Source organism: Passer domesticus, chromosome 5 (assembly GCF_036417665.1).
Source record: "Passer domesticus isolate bPasDom1 chromosome 5, bPasDom1.hap1, whole genome shotgun sequence".
NCBI classification, from domain to species: domain Eukaryota; kingdom Metazoa; phylum Chordata; class Aves; order Passeriformes; family Passeridae; genus Passer; species Passer domesticus.
In genome coordinates, this window is record NC_087478.1 from 51,615,194 (window position 1) to 51,635,377 (window position 20,184).

At 43.1% G+C, this 20,184-nt stretch overlaps 2 protein-coding genes and 1 long non-coding RNA gene across 13 annotated transcripts in view; 1 reads left to right on the forward strand and 2 right to left on the reverse strand.

Moving 5' to 3' along the window:
• Nucleotides 1–10,396, reverse strand: part of RIC8B (RIC8 guanine nucleotide exchange factor B) — a 32,023-nt gene extending 21,627 nt beyond the window's left edge. Inside the window, exons 1-2 of one of the 2 annotated variants that reach the window (XM_064420424.1) lie at nucleotides 10,240–10,396; nucleotides 7,006–7,053 (exon numbers count right to left, since the gene is read on the reverse strand). In XM_064420424.1, coding sequence (XP_064276494.1) covers nucleotides 7,006–7,053; nucleotides 10,240–10,356 — 165 coding nt within the window. In that variant the 5' untranslated portion in view covers nucleotides 10,357–10,396. Of the gene's footprint in view, nucleotides 1–7,005; nucleotides 7,054–7,359; nucleotides 7,828–10,239 lie in introns of those variants that run through there. The other variant, XM_064420425.1, reaches the window with a different exon arrangement.
• A 337-nt stretch (nucleotides 10,397–10,733) lies between these two features.
• LOC135300708 (uncharacterized) lies at nucleotides 10,734–14,508 on the forward strand. The gene is made up of 3 exons (XR_010362483.1): nucleotides 10,734–11,032; nucleotides 11,247–13,531; nucleotides 14,397–14,508. It is a non-coding gene; the product is annotated as an uncharacterized LOC135300708 (long non-coding RNA).
• Nucleotides 13,830–20,184, reverse strand: part of RFX4 (regulatory factor X4) — an 86,924-nt gene continuing 80,569 nt past the window's right edge. For all 10 annotated transcript variants that reach the window (XM_064420428.1, XM_064420427.1, XM_064420432.1 and 7 more), the window contains one exon: nucleotides 13,830–15,239. In XM_064420428.1, the coding sequence (XP_064276498.1) occupies nucleotides 14,967–15,239 (273 nt within the window). In that variant the 3' untranslated portion in view covers nucleotides 13,830–14,966. The remainder of the gene's footprint in view (nucleotides 15,240–20,184) is intronic.

The following is a 20,184-nucleotide window of genomic DNA, read 5'->3' on the forward strand; positions in this document are numbered from 1 at the left end:
TCACATAAATGCAGCATGGGAAAATACAACACTCCAATAATCTGCAGGTCAGAACTGTAACATCTGAATTACAGAACCATTACCTCTTATTTACCTTTTATATATATTACCCTTTATAAGACAGAAATGGACAATCAATCAATCAAAGGGGAGAAAAGAGGGGCCAGAAGAGATTGCTTGATGTGAGAGGACTCCATTGGGTTTTTCCGCCTTACGCTCAAGACAGCACTGCTATTCATGGTACTAGCATCAGAAGCATAGTCACAAAGAAATTCCCAACACAACAGAAACTGCACTGTACTTCCTAGGACACAGTTTCTCCATGCTCCTCTCCTCCCAGCTTGGTGTCTTGACTATCAACATGAATAGATTACTGAAGAAGCCAGAGCAGCCACTGAGTGGAAGAGCCCTAGTGCAGAAGTCTACTTAGGACCCAAAATTCATATTGTGATCTCAGGCAGTCTCTGTCATGAAAATAATTACAAAAAGCATAGGAATACTAGTAAAGCATAAAATGGTTCTTGGTGAATGGTCTCTGGAATTCCATTTCACTATCACCACCACAATGAAAAGGTGAGGAGCACAGAAGCCCATGACCCTGACACAAATTTCAAAAGAAAGGTTCCACTTGGGACATGTAAGCCAATATTATTGCTGTGATGATTTACAATTAAAGTAAAAATTAAAAAAAATAACAAAATCAAGAACAAACATTAAATCTAAAGCACATCTAGAACAGACACTCCAGAGTAAACAACCCATGACTTAAACTGGTTTTCTTTTAACTTAAGAAAATGTGTAAACAAAGTCAAACAGTAGGAACTTGCAATATGATTTTTAGGATGCTTGTCCTGGGGTTAAGCCCACCCAAAAGCACCACCCAGACAACCAAGATTTTTACTGCATTTCCACAGCCCTGACTAGACCAATCCAGTTTTAGTTTGAAAATGAGGAATGAGCCGCACTTCTTATCACATATGCAAGATGAGAAATCTTTTATCAGAATATTAGACACACCACAGCACTAAAAAACCCACATGTGACCACCTGTACAGGCATATAGGTACTTACTGAGGCTGGAAAAAGACACTTAAGTACAGAATCTTCACCATTAACCAAATGCTGCTCACACAGAACTGCACAACTCCCTAATAGAAGCGTGGTATGCTAGACCTGCACTAAATGCTTCTGAAGGTGGCAACTTGGAAGTGTTTTTAAAAATGCCCAAAACAAAAAATGACCAGTCTGGATCCACAGTCAAATTACCTAGTCACAACTCAACTTCTTTCTATTGCTGAGAGTTTTCCATACAATCAACTCTGCTTTGCAAGCTGAAGTGTGGAGTCTGTTTGGTTTTGAGGAATAACACACAACTGAACAGACAGTTCACAGAAAAATAGAAAAATACTATAAAAAAATACTAGTTTATTCTGTGTTTAAGCTTTTCAACTAGACTTAGCAGTTATTGTCTTCCTTGTTGGTAACAGCTGCTACAAGGTGGTCTGCAACAATTTATCCAAATTCTGAACACTTACTTGATTACAAAGAGACCAAACCGCTCAAATTCTGACTTAATTTTTTTCCCATAAGTTCTACTCACCTGCTGTTATGGAAGTGTCACTAGAAAATGTCAAAAGCACTGCAGGAGGGATGCCAAAGGGCAAACACCTCCTGCCGACTTGCTATGAGAGGCAGAAATCTAGCCTTCCCTCCATACAGTAAATGACATGCAATTTAATTAAAAAATATAAAATCATCTCTTGGCTTCAAATCATAGTGAAATGTAGCACCAGAAGAGTCTTAACTCTTAGAAGAGTCTTAACTCTAAATAGTTGCACTAAAGGTAGATATTAAATAGAACTTTTTTTATTTTAGACATTTAGCAACCTGATTACAACTAAACTGCTGACAAAGTTCTCTGGAGTTAAGACCCAGTGAGCCATCAAGAGTGATTTCAGAGGAAGCAGCAATCAGGGTATCTGTAACAGTGAACCACTGCTGGCTGATCCCAAGAGCCATCAGCAGCTCAGGAAAAGCTAGAGTGTCTGATTATAATTGCTGTGCTATCCATGGAAAGATTCACCCTATTAGGAAATTGCCTTGGAGACAATTAAAACCAAATGCCATACAGCACATTTTCTGTTTTGGCCTTGATGGTACAAGGGAAATGATGCACAGAGAGAAGAGAAACAGGAAGAGATGTGACTACAACAATATTATTATGTTTTTCATTTTCTTTAGATGGTGCTCTTTCTACCACCCTGTAGGCCATTAGCATGGCATAAACTAAGGGGCACAGATTTCATTTATGTGGTTGGAAATGAAAGCAAGTGAAAATTCAGACAGGAAGGTACCTCCCCCTTTCACAACACATATGATGATTGTTCCAGTTTCAGGGCCTTTGTTTGCTACCCTTTAGGTCACTGCAAGATTTTAACATTTCTTTGTTTGGTGTTCTATCCTTTCAACATCCAGATAACATTTTGATTTTCATCAACTGTGCTACAGCAAGCAATGTTTTTCATATACTTTTTCACAGACTCAAGGCAGTTTCTAGTTTTAACTTTTATTGTAAAATCCATTAATTTCTCCAAAATTCAACATTTCTCAGCTTTTGTGCTAATAGTAAGATTAACACAGAACAATGCATACTATTCCTTTTGTCTAGACTGTAGTATTAAATCTTATGTTAAAACAGGAAGGACAGAAAAACCCATTTGTCATCTTGTTTTGACAAATAAACCATTAACCTATTTTGGTCCTTGATCCTGACAGCGTAAAGCCTTGATGCTAAGAAGCAACATGGCCCAGTAGAAAAAGACCTCTCCTGAGAAACACGAGAGCTGTGTTTTCTCCCTTGCTCAGCCACAGACCTGCTGTGTGGCTTTGAGCCAAATACTTCATCATCTTCCACTATCTTTGTTTACAGGATGATTAGGCTGGGGTGAGGGGAGAGGATGGAAAGGGGAGCACAACTCTTCAGTTTCTGTGTTTTAATGTCTATTAGGTTTCAGAGCTCAGCATCCATGGCAGTGAGAAAGTAAGCCCAAGAATATTTGATATGTTAGCTAGAACTTTCATTTCTCTGGAAGTCAAGACAACATTTCTACAACATGTATCATCAGCTGTGCTGAATAACAGGACAATTAGGTAACCTCCCCTGAGAAGACTGTGCCAAATTTCTGCCTAGTCTTTGTGGACAGATGTGGGTGGGAAGGTGTATATTTGCATTCCTTGAGGATTCAGCCTGCTTTCTTTTGAGCACTTCATTGTTGAGCCCGCACTGGCAGCCAGAGGTTCGCTGTTTGGCAGGAGCCTGCCAGCTCTGACATGGCACAGCTCCAAGCTGAAGGTCTGAACATGTGAGAGCAGGACAGTTCTGCAGGTGAGGTGAGGTGCACACTGAGCAATCCCTGTTGTCAGAACTGGTGGATTAAACACTTGCTTCAGAGTCACAAAAAGGTTAAATCCCGTGTACCTGCACTCACAGCAGCCCCTGCTCACCTCACTGGACAGGGAGAGGAAGAACCCTTTTATCCTCTCTAATTCCATGGTGAAAGAAGGATATTAAAAGGAGAGATGGCTTTCACGAACCTTAAGAGGTTTCAGTAAAAGCTGAAAAATGCTGGATGGGAACTGGCAGGATCAGAGGGAATTGGAACAAATGCTCAGTATTAATGCAGGATACTTAGTATTTTTTTCCTCTTACAGACTGGCACTCTCCTTAGGGGTTCTGGTAAAGTCAGAACAGTAACAACAGTGACTAAGATACCACACAGTGTGCCCACAGGAGAACCTGAGCTTAATATTGTTACAGGACACTCATTAATAGACTTGAAAAGCTTACCCCGTATTTACTGGGAGGAGAAAAACTGTGCCTTGGTGGCTGCAGGAACCTTCAGATCTCCCTGAAGCATCACAGCATCAACAGCACTAACTTAAGAATGAGGTTCTTCTAAGATTTAGAGTGTGACAGCATCTTGCTCCATCAACATACTTCACTCCTTCCAGAGTTAAAATATGGTTCTGTCCACAGACTTAGAGAATCTCCCCACATCATGAATTTAACTGGTAGAGAAAGTCCCACAATACATTTGATATGATTTACCACCAGCTATTTCAACACCTTGAAAACACTCAGCAATGCAAGGGGAAAAGACTGTTTTGGGTGATTTTGTTCCCACTGAATTTTAGATCCATAATGTTCAAATTGAACCTAGACAATAAATCAAGAACATTGGTCTCAAATTCTGAAGATTTCTATTAAAAGACCCACCATTGTAAGCTGGACCTAACACACAGCAGAAACCAGGTGCTGCAAGTACTACAAGAGGTGGAACAGACAGAAAGGTATGGAGCTGAAGAGGAAATAGTTCAGTCATGTCAGGTAAAAATATGGCTTGTAAGTCATATTCTTATATTTGGCTACTGCTTCCCTTTTTTCCCCTTCCTCTTGCAAACTCAGTGCCTTCACCCAAGTTAAAAAGCCCTATTTGCCATCTTGGACAGATTTACTATCATTATATCACAGCAAATGGTGCCGTGGCAGCTTCCAGCTGTGGAATGCTATGACCAGCCAGGCATCAGTGCTGAGACATTTCCAGGGCACAAACAGCACTGTCATTTTCTTACCATCTGAAGTCTGTACACAGCACAAATATGTTGCTATTTCACAAGCAGTACTTGGCCCCAACAAAGTATAAATAATGGAGAGTAAAGCTATTAAATAAGGATCAAGTGGTCCAAAAAAACCCTTTCCTTTTTGTATTAGCACGTGAGCTTGAGCTGAAGCACTTGCTGTGCCACAGAGAGGGAGACACTACACCTGACAACTCGCTCCAAGGTGACTGCCTGCTCAAGTTAATAAATATCCCTTTTGTGGAGTGGATTCCAAAACAGACCTAAAGAACCAACTGTTTGTCTCAACCATGCCATGGTGCTGTGAAGTGTTGCAGTTCTGAAGACTCAACTTTTTCCAGCAAAACACCGTCAAAAACTTCTTGACTGCTTGAGACAAATATTTTAGATTTCTAAGAGCTCATTAAGCTCCTCAAAAACAACACCACTGACTTTATTTCAGCTGCTATTCCAGAACACATTTACTTCTGGTTGGCAATTCCTACTCTATTTAAACACAAAAACTGAAAACAGGCTTCCATAAATTCATAGTTTTTATTAGTATATAACAAGTTAAAAAGTATTGGCACTGACTTGATGTGCCTGGTATCTGAGTGGATCTTACAGTACAACACAGATTACCATCTGATTTATAACCAGAACATTCACCACAGATAGGCCAAGGCAGACACATACATCATTAAACAAACAACCAGGACAAATACAGGGACAGCTCACATTATAATCTTGTGCTTCTATCACCCTGTGATGTATTACAGTCCTGTGGCCATGTTCAGATAGACAAACTTGATAGCCTTACCTCTCTTCCTGTCTTCTAGAGGACACAACCTACTTTCCTCCTGGAATTCAGCATCACAAACTCACTGCTGATCTACTTCAGTTACAGCCTAAAACCATCATGTTTTGATAGTCATATAACACTGCAGAGCAATTTACTCAGTCCAATTAATCAGTCAAGCCATAGTTTTGGCCTTTCTATCTTTTCTTTTTCAGCATGTCACTGGTGTGTATGGGTTGCTTAAAAAAAAATGCTCATACGGTGTACCTTATATTCACCTCTCCAAGCTCATTATCTTTATTTAGCTTTTGCCAATTTGGCCTCTGCTTTCTTATCCTTTCCTGTGTTCTGCAGCTGGCAATCAATTTTTCAGACCTGACATTCGCTCAAGCACAGTGTAAAAAGGGGTGAGAGGGATGGTGAGGGAACAGAGGTAAGCACCACATCCAGATACCAGCTGAGTTCTTCTACAGATCAGAAGGGACACACACAGTTCCATCACCACATCACTGAGTGTCAGCTTACAGTAAAGCCATAGATAAAGCAAAGCTAAGAGGTCTTTGAGTCCTCTGTGTAACAAGGAATTGCAACTGAAGATTACAGTACAAACAACTGATGGGTTTGCAAATGCAAAAGACTGACAGACTTATCATCCCATCCATTTCTACCAGAAAAAAAAACAAACATCTTAAAATATTTAAATTTAGCATAAGATCATGGAATGAAACAATGTGTGCCCAATTTCAGACAAGCTATCCTTGTAGGAACCCTGCGATTCTGATTTCAAGCTATGAGCTTGTTCCAGACATAGCAGAAAGACACAGCCTTATTCACTAATTAACGTTTTCTGAATAAATATGCAAATCAGCCCCAAAGCTAATTACACAACAGAAAGGAAGGGGCTTGTTATTACATATTACACCCTAAAAATAACAACAGGAAAAAGTACAAAATTCCATGTCCAAGCTTTAAATGCGAGGCTGTGAATGGATCCCAAGGGATGTGCTAAGCCCTACCATACCTGGACAACTCAATTCACATTTCCCAGCTTTGACACCTGACATGCACGTACCACATCTCACCAATTACAGCCACCTTTGGAATAATAGGCTTCTGCAACCCTGTCTTCCTTACAGCTTAATAGCTTTCTTCTGTACTTATCCCTTCATCTTAATCCCTTGTGTTCTTTAAGCATCTCACATAGACAGGAAATATGTCTGTCATATTGTTACCTGCTGAGAAGAGAGAAAACTGAAAAATCTATGGCAAAATTTTACCTCAGTAGATACAGAAGAGTATCTTTACACTTATTCCTCCACCTCATCTCAAATCCGTGCCCAGCAAAATAATTTATAGGCTTTTCTGTAACTACTTTCATTTAACACTGGGGGCTTTGCTAGGGGAATTTCTCCTTCAGAAAAAAAAGGGAATGTGTAGTTGTCACGTCTCTTGGACTGAAGAAGCAACAATTAAAATATAACTTTATACCCACAGCTTGCACCATTTCAATGGCAGCTAAGTTGAGAGACTGCCTTTACTCTTTTAACTTCTGCACTGAGGTATGCAGCTCAACAGCCTGTTTTACTCACCTTTCTTTTGTCTTCATCTGCAGGGTCAAACCTGAAAGTGGCCCGATTCTGTAAGCAAAGACAAGAGTTTGTGTTTGTTACATGCACAGCAGCTGCTGAGGATGTAATACCTGCAAAACTATTCAAAACTCCTGGAGTCTGGTTAAACCCAGCCTCATATAATGAGGCTACGACCATGCCCTCCTCTTCCCATCCTCCCCAACAGCAAGAGCTTCAGTCAGTGACTCCAATGAAGAGTTTCACAATTGCTACTGGTGCAGAACAAGCTTTTATCTGTGGGATGTGAGTCAACCACCTCACACATGGCATTTGACAGGGTGAAAAATGAGAGATTGCCTTGTGTTTTACACATACCTCATTACCCAGCTTCTTCCCCAAGCAGATCTTGCTCACAAGCTTTTGACTGCTCTGACTCTTCCAAACCAGAACCACCATGGTATCATCTTGCCCAGAAAACAAGTAGTACAAATCAAATAAGCCTTGCTGCAAAAACTACAAGTTTCTGTATTCTGGCAGCTTCCAAAACACCTTACCAAAGTATTTGTTTCTCTGATACAGTTAAACAAAAGATAGACATGGTCTAACTACAAGTCCTTATTTTTTATTAAACACTTCAAATAACAGGCAGGCCTAGTTCCATGTTAGCACCCTGAAGAATGCTATCAGTGAATTATTACTCATCAGACAAAGAAAACAGCACTAATACTAGACAGTTCTCTTAACATTTTAAAACTTCCAATCTAAATGATCAAGCATGATAAACAGCTTCAAAAAAAAAAGTCAATTTCTACTTCTAACATGCAACTTGCTACATCATCCAAGTGACTTGGAAACAAAAGTGACTTTCCATAGCACATTCATGGGCCCTCTTACCTGTCATGACCCAAGCTCACAAGTACACAGAAAGGCCTTGGACATCTACCCAACCACCAAAGGTTACCAACATCAATTAGAGCCTTGAGGATGTCAGAAGAATCATTCCCTTCCTCTCTCTTTCAGGGCTCCCAACGGGACCACAGGAGTTCAGCAACATGTCAATCAGAAACAGGTGAGCATCAAATGATGAGCAATTAACCAAGAGAAAGCCACCTTTATGTCTGCACTTGAACATTTCTGCAAGTTTACAAAAGCAGTGTAGTGAGAACAAGCCTAAGCAGTAGAGGAACAGATATTTGGAATAATCACTGCAAATAGGACAGCACAGAGAAGCACCTACAGATCTATTAATTTTTCTCATTATGGTTATTCTATAGAAACCTGCACCTTGGAACTACACTTGATTCATCCTTTCTTTTCAATTAAAGCATATTTAATTTGTTATTTGGGAAAAAAACTAAGGAAACCTAAAGCTCTGGAACCTGGAGTACTCTGTCCAGTTTTTGCTGGCCCATAGACAAAGTGTCAGTAACAAAGTGTACAAAAAAAGAGATGGAGGAAATATGATTAAAAAGTTTGAACAAGAAATGCGGTAAGAGCAATGTCATACTGAGACAGCATTAAAGTTTCTCACCCTCTCCAAAAGAAGTATTTAGCTACACACTTAACTCCAAGACTTCATGCAAATACTTGAAATGTCAGAACACAAGGTGCACGAGCTCTCACTCTGTCCTTGAGGATTCAACTCAAGCTTAAATAATTCATCTGGGAAAGCTGCTGAGAAGGCATAAAATCCAGTATAGCAAAATTAAGAAATTATGCTTGTGCACACTTTTTGACAGAACACATTTAACACTGTTTTATTTTGAAGAGTAAGGCCAGAGACAAAAGGTTCCTTCAGTCAGAATTCTTCCTCTGTAGCTCAGAGGTCAGCAAGTTAAAACAGATGTGTCCATGAACTCCTGATCTACCAGTCCTTCAGACAGAGTGTCCTGCAGCTGCATCAGTCTCTGCCTTTGAATTTCACCTGCACAAAGGCAGCCTGTGTCAAGACTGTTACTCAGGGTTCTTCTACAGGCCCAAGTCTGAGTGAAGAAATCAGTTATTGCCATTGTTAGGTGTAAAACATATTGCTCTTAAGGTAGCAAATTTCAAGACACCCCTTAGAGGCTGAATACCTACACCACATCCACGTTCATTTTACTTCTCCCCTAATCACAAAGCGATTTAACAAAACTTTAACTAAAGATTTGGATGTTTGTTCCTGTAACAGATTCCTAAATTTCAGTCAACAACTAGTTCAACATGACTGCAGTTAAATTGCAGCCAAAGCCAATCTCTGAATCAGTAGCAGCTTTAGAGACTTGTTTATCAGTCACACAAGCACCTATACAAAAGGCAGACACCTGATGGGTTGAGACTAATGTTTCAGAATGGGCTGTGCTGCTCTACTACAATCTAAGTGTCAAAATGCCCCTATCAGAAAGGGGGAGGGGGAAATAAAAGATTCACCCAACATGTATTTTCAGTCTGATTTTCACCTCCCAACATCAGCAGGAAACCACTTCTTGACTGAACATACCCACATGAGACTGCAAAAGCAGCAGACCCTTACTACTTGTTCATACCAGCCAGCATTAAAAGCTCAACCTGCTCTGAGCTGTTTTCCCCTTTCGCTTTGCTTGGCCAGAAACACGGGAAAATGAAGCGGGCTCTATCAGCCCATTTCACACACACTGACACGGTCGCTGTCCAGGCGATGGAAAGCCCTCTCCACCCCTGGTGGCAAAGGGCTGCCCACAAAGGGCAGCACCTCAGGCAGGTGCGCAGGTACCGAGACACTTCAGCGCTCTTCTCGCCGGGCCCTGCCTAGCGGTGCACGTAATTAAAGACTTGTGACGCAAATTAACGCTATGAACGCTCCTTTTCCAGCCCATCACCGATAACCCACACCACCCCCGAGGCGCGCAGGACGCAGCGTGCCGGGGCCCGAGCCTGGCAGAGGGCTTTGTGCTGCCCGGGGAGGGTCTGCCTTCCTCCGGCCGCTGCCCGGCTCCCCTCCGGCCGCTGCCCGGCTCCCCTCCGGCCGCTGCCCGGCTCCCCTCCGGCCGCTGCCCCGGCTCCCCTCCGGCCGGCGCTGCCGCGGTGCCCCGCGCGGCCTGCGGGCGGGAGGCTGCGCCGGGCGGGGCTCTGGGGGCAGGGGGCATGGCGGCGGAGCGGGGAGCGCTGCGGTCCCGCTGCAGCGCCTAGACCGGGGAGGAGCAGGACGGCGCTGTCACGGCAGGCGGGTTGGGGCGGGGCGGGGCGGCGACCCCGCCGGGGGAGCGGCGCAGAGGGGAGGGGGATGGGACCCGTTACCTCCTCGTTGTACCACGCCAGGACGCGCTCCACCGCCTCGGCGCCGCCGCCGCCGCACCCCTCCACGGCCTCCAGCACCGCGCCCAGCTCCGGGCCCGGCTCGGCGCCCCGCTCCATAGCCGACCGGACCGTCCCGTCCCGTCCCGCCCGGCGCCGCCGGCAGCGGCCGCGCCCCCTGACGCGCCCGACGCTCCCGCGGAAGCCGCCCGGACCGGCAGGCAGCGGCCCCGCGCCATTGGCTGGAGGGGCCGGCGGCGCGCACTCCCGAGCCCTCCTATTGGCTGCCATCCTGCCGGCCGGCTGTCGCGGAGAGAGGACTCCATCTCCCAGCATGCCAAGGGCACGGCGGCCGGCGGGGCGTGCCGTGCTTTGTGGCCGCGGGGCACGATGGGTGCTGCAGTCCGTGCCCACAGCGCCGAGCGCTCGCTGCGAGGAGCGGCGGTAGCGCTGTCGGGGCGGCCGGCGGCGCGGGCACTGCCCGGCCCTTCCCTCCCTCCTCCTTCGGCCTGGCCGATTGTGTGCTCCCTGCGACCTGCCCTGTGCACACCGTGTCAGTCACAAGGCTGCCACAACCACGGCTGGCTGCTCTTTCTTCAGCTTTTAGTCTTGAGCTTTTGGGCTCCCATCGCGGGCTAAGTCTGTGAGTGTTCCCTGAAGCGGGGCTTCGCCACAGCGCCTGGCAGCAAAACCACTCTCAAATCTAACCCTCCACAGCGATGGTGGTACAGTAAAATTCTGTGTTTTGTTCAGGAGGTGGCAGGAGGGGAAGGGGCATCGGCAGAGCCAGGCAAAGGTGAACCGTGTCTCTATAAAGGTTTTGTAAGACCGCGTGTTTAAACCACCCCAAGCACATCCGCAATATTTCATATTCAGGGTCCCCTGTAATTGAAGTTCATTGTCCAGACAGCAGAAAATGATATATTGAAGTTAACAAAACCCACCCCCTAAACATGTTCATGCGGAGCTGTGGCCGGTCTCTCCTTTAAATCTTTATTCCTTCAATTCAGGAATCCGTGAGAAAGCTTTCCTCTCCCAGATTGCGTCCCACAGCGGAGCACGCCAGGGAGCTGCACCTGCAGAGGGACAGGGCCCCGAGCTGCTCAGGTGTGGCGGTGCCTGTCTGCAGCGCTGAAGATGCAGACCCAAACCAGAACCCGAATTTCCTCCTCAGGGGTTTCCTGCCACAGGAGCTGAGATATAAAGCCAGAACAGCACAGTCACTGGACTACAAGGAGTAACAAAATCCAGCCATCCAGTGCGCAGCCATTTATTCTGAGGCGGATCCATCTGTGAACTAATGGAGCTTTGGAGAGAAACCCAATGAAAAGAGTCTTTTGCTTGTTAGATTTACAACTCCATAAAAACGTATAAGCCTGCTTAGATTTACTTCACAGCACAGCAAAACACTCATTTTACTTGCACACAGACAATTTTTTTTTTAACATAATACCTGAAAAATAAAGATTAGGAAACTGTTACTGCCCTTTAAAGGCACATTGTTATTCATCAGCAGCGTGTTTTAGTTTCCACTTTATGTAGCATATGAAGGATTAGGATTTCAGTGAAAGAGAAGGACAGAATAAATTGCATCCTCTACCAAAGAACTGCCAGACCATTTCAGATGGGTGCATACCAGGAGCCCTTCCCATGTTAGTCAGCTTTATCTAAACCTTCCAAAGCAATGTCTGCCCCTGAATTTCATGGGTTTCAGGGTCAGTCACAACAGAATTGTGGGGCTGGGGAGGTCAGAGGCCATTTTTGTCAAAGGGTAGTGACCTTAGCAGCAAGAGGTAGCCTGACAAAAACAGGATTCATGCTACTGAATGGAGTTCTCACTGCTCTTCCCCCGCTGAGCCTTTTTTCTACCTGGTAATGAAAAATCTTGAAGAATTGTAGTGGATTTTTATAGGCGTACATACATATATACATTTGTGTGTGTGTGTGTGTAGATCTATTTAAAAACATTAAATGTGTTATGTCAGTTATGCTGTAATATATTAGTTTCTATTCTCTATATATTAGATATCTATCATTTATTATATGTCTTAGCCTCTGAAAAAGATCACATCTTTATAAAAATGTGTACTTGTTGTTAGGAAAAAAGAGAATGTAAGCAAGAAATTAAAAACAAAAAAAAGAGAGAAAATGAAAAGGGAAAAGATGCAGACCCAAAGAGAAAAAATTAGAAAAAAGAGAGGAAAGATAGGAAAGAAGAAAATAGGAAAAAATGACACAAGGGAAACTGCAATTGAGACTGAATGTTTCAGAATGTGGTGTAAAAGTTTCATCAGCAACGTTTGCATAGTCACATATTTACTTCATATGCACATAAATGCATGGCTAGGCAAGAAAACTCAGCTTTTAGCTTCCATGGTCAAGGGAAAGAATGAAATAGCAGCCTGCAGACTCTGCCTCGGGAGGTTGCGCAGTTTGGGATGATTTGAGACATCCTTGCCCCTCACCAGACGTTCTCTGCAGAGGTGACGGTGCTCCCCGTTCGGGTGACAGCCTGACACCTGAAAGCTGCCCTGGCTTCTGCTGTGGTGGGGTCTGAGCTGCAGTGGCCCAGGACGAGTCCTGCTTTACTTGGCAGCTCTTCCCATGCAGGAGGTGGCCTCTGTTCCACCATTCTACACACTGCCCCCCATGAATGTCTACTTTAAATTTCAAAGCCCTCCTCAGGAAGCAGTTCAATGGTAGTTGGAAGTGTGCACTCCCAAGGCATCAACACAAGTTTCTAAATTAAATTTTTAAAAAAGAGGAAAAAAAAAGAAAGACTGTGGAGGCTTTTTTGCAAAAGACTTTCCAAGCCCTGTTTGACTGATGATGTTCTTGGCTCTTTTTTACAAGCAGCTTTGTGATACTGCTGTTGGTCATAATTTCTCCCAAGACACCCAGGATGTTGCAGTCAGAAATGTTTTATTATTTCTGGGTCTCACACTGTGTCCAATATCCCTCCTCCTTCCTGAACAGTATGCCTGAGCTCTTGAAATCAGGGTAGCAGAGTTGTCCCCAAAGGTGTTGAAGGATATGGAATATTTGTATGCTAAAATAGTCTCATTGTCTCCTCTTTTTCAGTCAATGGGGATTAGTCTTCTTTTGGTTTAAAAATTTACTATAAAAAAGAGCAGAAGTGCCTCTGGCTTCCCTTGAGTGGTGCTTGGCCTCAGCACCATCCCGATCTTTCCAAGGATCCAGCCTTGAGTTACTGGTCAGATCTACCCACGGACATCTCACCAAGGCATCTGGTCCTTGGAGGGACCTTGGCACGTCAAGATCACCAATCCATCAGGCAAGTGGAGGAGGTCCATCACCCATCTGCCACAAATTGTACCTGTTCTTGAGTCCTTCCTTGGATAAAAGCATGATGACATCTAACCTTTTTCGAAGGTCTTTAGCTTGTAGAATTTTTTTATTTAAGTAAATTTCACTGGCATCTATTTACTTTCAAGAACTTTATTTGGGTGTGAAAATCCTTCATATATCTTGCACAACTGTACAAATAACACTTATGTCCATTTGAGACATAAACATGGTTATTGTCACACTGGGTGCTATCAAAGATTTTATTTACAAAACAACTACTAAAATGCCTGTTGTCATATTTCCATTTATTTATTTCTTACCCATAGGGTAATAGGTCCACCATAATTGCTTGGTGCGTTTTATAATACAGAAAAAAAGCTATGTTAATAAAAACTAACAAAAACTCACAAATAGCTACAAATCTGAAGGAAAATGTCTAAGAAAAATTCTCCCCAAAATACAATACATTTTTCCACACATACACAGTACAGAATAATTTCAAAGGCACAGCTTTGAATTTTGCTTTTGTAGACGTACAGAGAATTATCACCACGTGAAGGAATTGAGAGAACAGTTTCATACCTGTCAATAGATAATTAAGCAAATAATCATGTTTGCATTGTCATTTTCTTTATATAATTGCTTCATATCATTATATTTAACATATGTGGCTCTGAATCCAAAGTCTTCCCAGTCCCCAAGTCCCTTCTTACCTTGTCATTACCGACCAGAGAAGTTATATTTTTCCAGATTGTGCAAACTCAACACAAATACATATATAATAAGAACAACAGTCAACTTAAGGCAGTGTATAATTCAATGCTACATGTCTTTTCCTCTCTTTTGTCAAGATCAAACTTACTGGATCAACAGAAAGGTGCATCAATATACAAAGTTAGGTGTAAACTGAAACCTACAGCAACACGTGTCCTTTTAAGGAACCAGACAGAGGAATTTATATGAGTAAGTGATGACTTGGCAGAGTGGTTTTTAAGGAATGCATTAAGAGCTTAAAAGAACATATGACAGAGCTTTACTGAGGGCAAATTTCCTGTCTTTAATTCAAATTATAAATAGGTCCTGTTTTCAGTACTTTTTTTTTTGTAAGACTCATTAGCATTTGTCAATAAGAGAGGGGGTAAAACTGGCTCACTCAAACTGAGAGCACACAGGGTTGTCCCAGAATTAAAAAAGGCACTGATCAGCCCAAAAAGTGGTCGAGAACAGCACAAAAGTATTTTTCACCTACAGGAACATTCGGTCATACTGATCTGCAATCTGCCCACATTAGGAACTACATTTATCTGCCCGGGATCTTTTCCATTTTCACCTCCCTTGAAGAACATCCACAAGAAGTCCCACATGGCACGAAGCTTTTGTAACTCTTGTAAGTGTGTGGGCTCAGCTGATACCAGTCATCTTCATTTAGCCCAGCCCGTAGTGGCTTCCCCATTGATGTAGGCAAAGCCGGGAAAGTGTTGCATGTGCTCGTACTCAGAATTCCTGCGTGTTGTCAGGGGCGTGTACATGTCACTGGAATTGCCATATCTCGTGGAGTGCATGGAGGAGCTCGTGTAGCAGGAGTTGGCAGCTGGGACCTCTGGCCAGCGTGGAGTCACTGGCGTGGGATGCAGCCTGGGAGTACTGCTCATCAAACAGGGCTCCATTCTTGATGTTGGGCCATTGAAGGGGTACTAGAATTTAAAAAAAAAATCAAAGAATCATCTGTCACATACTTCATTTTAAAATAAGGGATGGTGGTGTCACAATTCTGTGTTTAGAAAAGCCAAAATCATATGAGTTAGCAGCTATCCAACAACAAGGTATCATACTGAAGGTGAAATATCAGACACCATCATCTGCTGTAAACCAAAGTTTCGGGGAAAGTCTTGCAAAACAGTCACTGATTTAATTTATCAAAGTGCTAGGTGTATCTGGGAGGAGAAAAATAGATTGAATTAATTTATCTTTTTTTCTCGCACTTTTACTCAAAAACTTGCTATTTACTAAATATCAGAAAATAAAATGTCCTAACTCTTCCTCACTCAAGTGAGTTTTGAGGGAGAGGAGCAAAAGAATCTTTATTTCTGGGAAGGTGCCTTCCCTTTAAAGTGTTCACAAGACATCCTGACAATTTCTTCAGGAAAACAGTGTGGTCTGACTCCAGAACCAGCAGCTAATTGGAGAACTTATGGGAAGAGGCAGACAGGAGGATTATCCTTCTAGTCCCCAGCTGTTCACAGTGACACTTTGAAACTAGAACTCGAAGTTTGACAAATGGCTTCTACTAAGGAAGGACAAGATAGGATGGAAAACAGAACAGCTTTTGCCATCTACAGCCACAGACTGCCCAGCAGCAGAAAGTAAATTGTGCTTATGAGGGCTTGCCTAGCATGTATTTGTCTTATTGCCTGTCCTGCAGGAGCAGATCAGCTGTGTGCTGTGTCTGAGAAATGGCTCTCCCTGTTTTGTCCCACTGTTATCCATGTGCATCACAGAGATGGTGAGGATCCCTGTTACTCTTGGCCAGCCATCAATCTTCAGACCTTCTACATTTTACATCTTTATACCTTTTCTGCAAAAAAGTGTCACATTTAAAATTTCCATACCTTGGGCTGTTTGACACTGTGGTATTTCTTTAACTAGAAAGCTGTCACCAAAGCAGGACAATCACTTGTGATGCTTACAAACCTTGCAAGCTGCATGCCAAAGCTTTCTACAGCTGCAAAACCCCTTCCTCGTATTTAGAAGGCTTATGGAGAGAACATCTGGAGTAGGTGTTCCTAGGAGGGGAGGTAGCAGAGATTCCCAAGGGATCTCATTACGTACCCCACTGTGGATGGGCCCGGGGTTAATCAGTTGCATTAGCAACTGTTACGTCAGCCCAAGGCAATTGCAGCAATGTCTCCATGAGGAGTTTTTGCTGTCTCCCTTCAGACCACAGCCAGGAAGGCAGGCCAGCCTTGGCAAACGTATTTGAACTGCTCACAAGCCTCAGGCAGCTCAGAGCCACACGCTGGCCCTCCTAACTAGAGAGGAGAAAAAGAAGACTTTTTGACCAACATACTGTAGTTAGTGATTTAGCACATCCCTGCATGTCCTGGGGAGACAGGCCAGTAGGCAGACGAGAGGGAGGACATCAGAGGTGTTATCTAGCCTGTACTTCCCATCACCACACAGGCTGGATCTACCTGTGCCATCACAGCTGCTGAAACGGGGTGTTAAACTGCAGCACCATCCTGGAACACTGGCATTTCAACACTGTTCTAATCCAGCTAAATAAGCTGTCCTGGCAACACTGACAACAGGTCTCTACAACACCATCTAAATTTCCATCTTCACCCCAGGGAAAATTTTTTCTGAGTGTACATACTGAGTGTAAATAGCCTTATATTCCTCTGAAGGAGAACCAAGTCTTCAGACTTGTTGGCTTTCCAAAAACTTTCACTGAAGATGAGAGCTTCCAATGACCAACAACAATGAAACTCAAGCTTTGAAGCAATACGTTGCCCAAGCTAAAAACTTTCTTCCTTGTCTTCAGTAGCGTTTTACTTGATACCAGTTATGGTGGTCTTTGCCTTTATTACCTGTTGATCTATACATGAAATCACTGTAGATTCTTGTACTAAAGAGTGTACTTAGAACAGAGTCACCCTAGACTTCTGCCATAATACACCAGGGATTCTCTCTTCACAGCGAGATAATTGAGCTAACCACAACAGAAGCCTTTGCCATCCTGACTCAGTGCAATTTTCCTTTGAGGGTTTGAAATGAAGGTTGGGACTTCAAACAGGGGAATTACATGCTTTCATATCCCTTACAAACGCCAAGAGAAATCCGTCTTCAGCCAGGATAATTTGCTATTTGAAAATCTGTAGACTGCAAAAACGTTCACCTATCATCAAGAAGAAGAGAATGAACTCTGGGAATATTGTGGTGGGTCCCTTGTTGTATCCAGCAGTATGTGGGGAAGCCACGTTACGTCTTCTTGGTCGTTTGGAACCACAAAACTTGTGCCAGTGAGTGAATGAAATCTTGTCTCCCAGAATGACCTTCAGAAAGATCTTCCTCCTCCAATGTGCAGCCCAGAGGCCATGCTTAGGCTTACTGAGAAGGCAGGGGAGCAGGTCTGCATGAGGGGACAGGATGCAGTGTGCTGCTTTTCCTTTCCATCAAGTGCACCCGATGCAGCTGTGTTTATGAATGTGTCATAAATGTAAAAAGAATAATTGCTTGAAAATAACATGGACTCTAAATATCCAGTATTTTACAATAAATTCTGTTATGACTGAATGCAAGATGGAAAGTTTTGTAACGGTAGGTCAGCTAATCACAAATGACTCAGTGGCTTCTTTTTCCCTGGAGTGAAGAGACTATTGAAAGACAATATTTTTAAAGTACTTGTTGGCCCCTGCCTGACTATTAACTCACCCCATGAAGCATCTATTCAGCCTTGTTGGAGTGTCCCAAGCAGAGCCATCTGGGCGGATGCCTGCCCATGCTGCTGAATCACCTTTCACACCCTACATCCGGTTTAATGAAGAGTGCTTAAGCTGAACTCAAAACACTGGGGCCTAGTGATCTTTGCCAGATATAAAAGCGACATTTGTTGGAGGACTCTTGACAGGAAATTACCATTTTCTGGGTTGACTCACACTTGTTACTACTGCTGCCATTAGACCTAGACAAGAAGCCCTTTAAGCCTGTGAGACTTTGAGCAGATTATTGTTAAGGCCTTGCCCACAAAAGTAAAATTAATTCAATTTATTTTAGTATTATTTTAGAAAATACAACATTAAATATATCTTCCCATGAAGTGAAGGCTGAGGTTCTACAGTGAAAGGATGGAGAATAATCTCTTCATCCTTATTTTCAACTCACCAACCAATTAGAAACAGAAGTGAAAGGTTTCAATGTCCAAACAGCAAAATATTTTCCTTATGAATGTGGCTCTGACTTTACATGGTATTAGCTCCCACTTTTGCTGGATGCTGTAAATTAATGTTGCGTGTTAGCCACTACTATAACACATACCAGAAAGTACTGAATTGTGGACAGCTGGCTATAAATTAACTTCATAAAAATATGCTTAAGTCCTACAAAATGACATAATTGAAACTATTGATTAAAGGCATCTTTATCACCCTAAATTTACCCTTTTCTCCACAAATTGAACCTTACTGAATCTGTTAATTAAGCCGAGTGAAACTCTGAAGTCCATCTAAGTGATTTTGGTACTTTTGGGAGTGGCATTTGGAGCCTTCGGAAAATGCTATTTGTAATTATCTCAAAAGAAGACATCTGTTTCCTGTTGCATTCAATACATAATTACTTCAATTACATGCTAACAGTCTTGAGGCCCGTATGAAGCCATACAGTTGGAAACAATGACTCTTGCTGCATGGGTGGGATTTGGGCAGTATTTCTGTCTTTCTGTCATTACCAGCTGTTTGATGACAGAGTGGTTATTGGGGAGGGTGTTATTCTTACTGCACTGGTAGAGTCATGAGTTTATAATGTGTGTGTGCTGGAAGATTAAGAACTTTTCCCTTTTTTTTTCCCAAAGTAGATGAGCCAGAACAACATGAATGGACACTGAAGCATGGGCTCTGTCTGAGAGAGGATTTCTTTGGCTCCCCCATTGTCCCAAAAAAGTTACTACTATTTTCCAGTACTGCTTCTAGAAAATCCTGCTGCAGAGGTATATGAAGCAAAGACATGGTTTAGTGGAACTGTGGCATGCAGTATTTTACCAGAAAAACTGGGTAGTGCAGCATGCTGCACCCTGGGAAGTTATATGAGACCACTGCACTCCCCAGAGCAGTTTGGGAGAGTCAGAGTAATAACACTGCTTAAATTTCCTTTAACTATGGCCCAAACACTGTGCTCTGGGCCTCTGAGAGGTGCAGACCTGATCTACTGCTGAACAGCAGACTGTACTGCTGCAGCATTTTCCAGAGTGATTTCTTCTGCCCACGCCATGGAAGTAAACTATGATCTTCATAAATGCACCTTAAAGGCAGCAAAAATAAATAAGTAAATAAATAAATAAATAAATAAATAAATAGATTAGTTCTTGTCTTTAAGATAGGAGCTTCACGGTACAAAAGGAGATACATTGCTATGCTGCTTCTATGGCTCTCTGTCACCTGAGGTTGGCTGTTTGGAGATGATTGTTCCATTTTGGAAGCAGCAAAGGGGAAAAGGTAAAATGGGGCTGTGTTTAGTGTGGCATCAAGGAGGGATTCTCAGCTCTAGGTGGTTAATGTGGCAGCTTCTTGGCTGAGGCCCTCCTACCTACTCTGAGAGTCAGGTTTTGCACAGAAAGGCTGGAGGGGAGCTCCAGCTCCATCAGGTTCCCTGCTCAGCACAACTTAGAGAACAGGACATTCACAGCTTCCCCAGACTAAACCTGTCCTGCAGTCCTTGGATAAGTCCTGTGCACAGAGCACCTGCCACAACAGAAACTACAGAGATGATAATGCTAAATTCTGCAAGAGATGACAGGGATGAGGTGCGGAAGGAGTGATGCAGATCTATAATGTCTTGAATGATGACAGTAGATAAACAGAGAATGAATATTCACTATTCCTCATCACCCAAAAAACCCTAGGGCACCCAATGCAACAACAAGAGAAT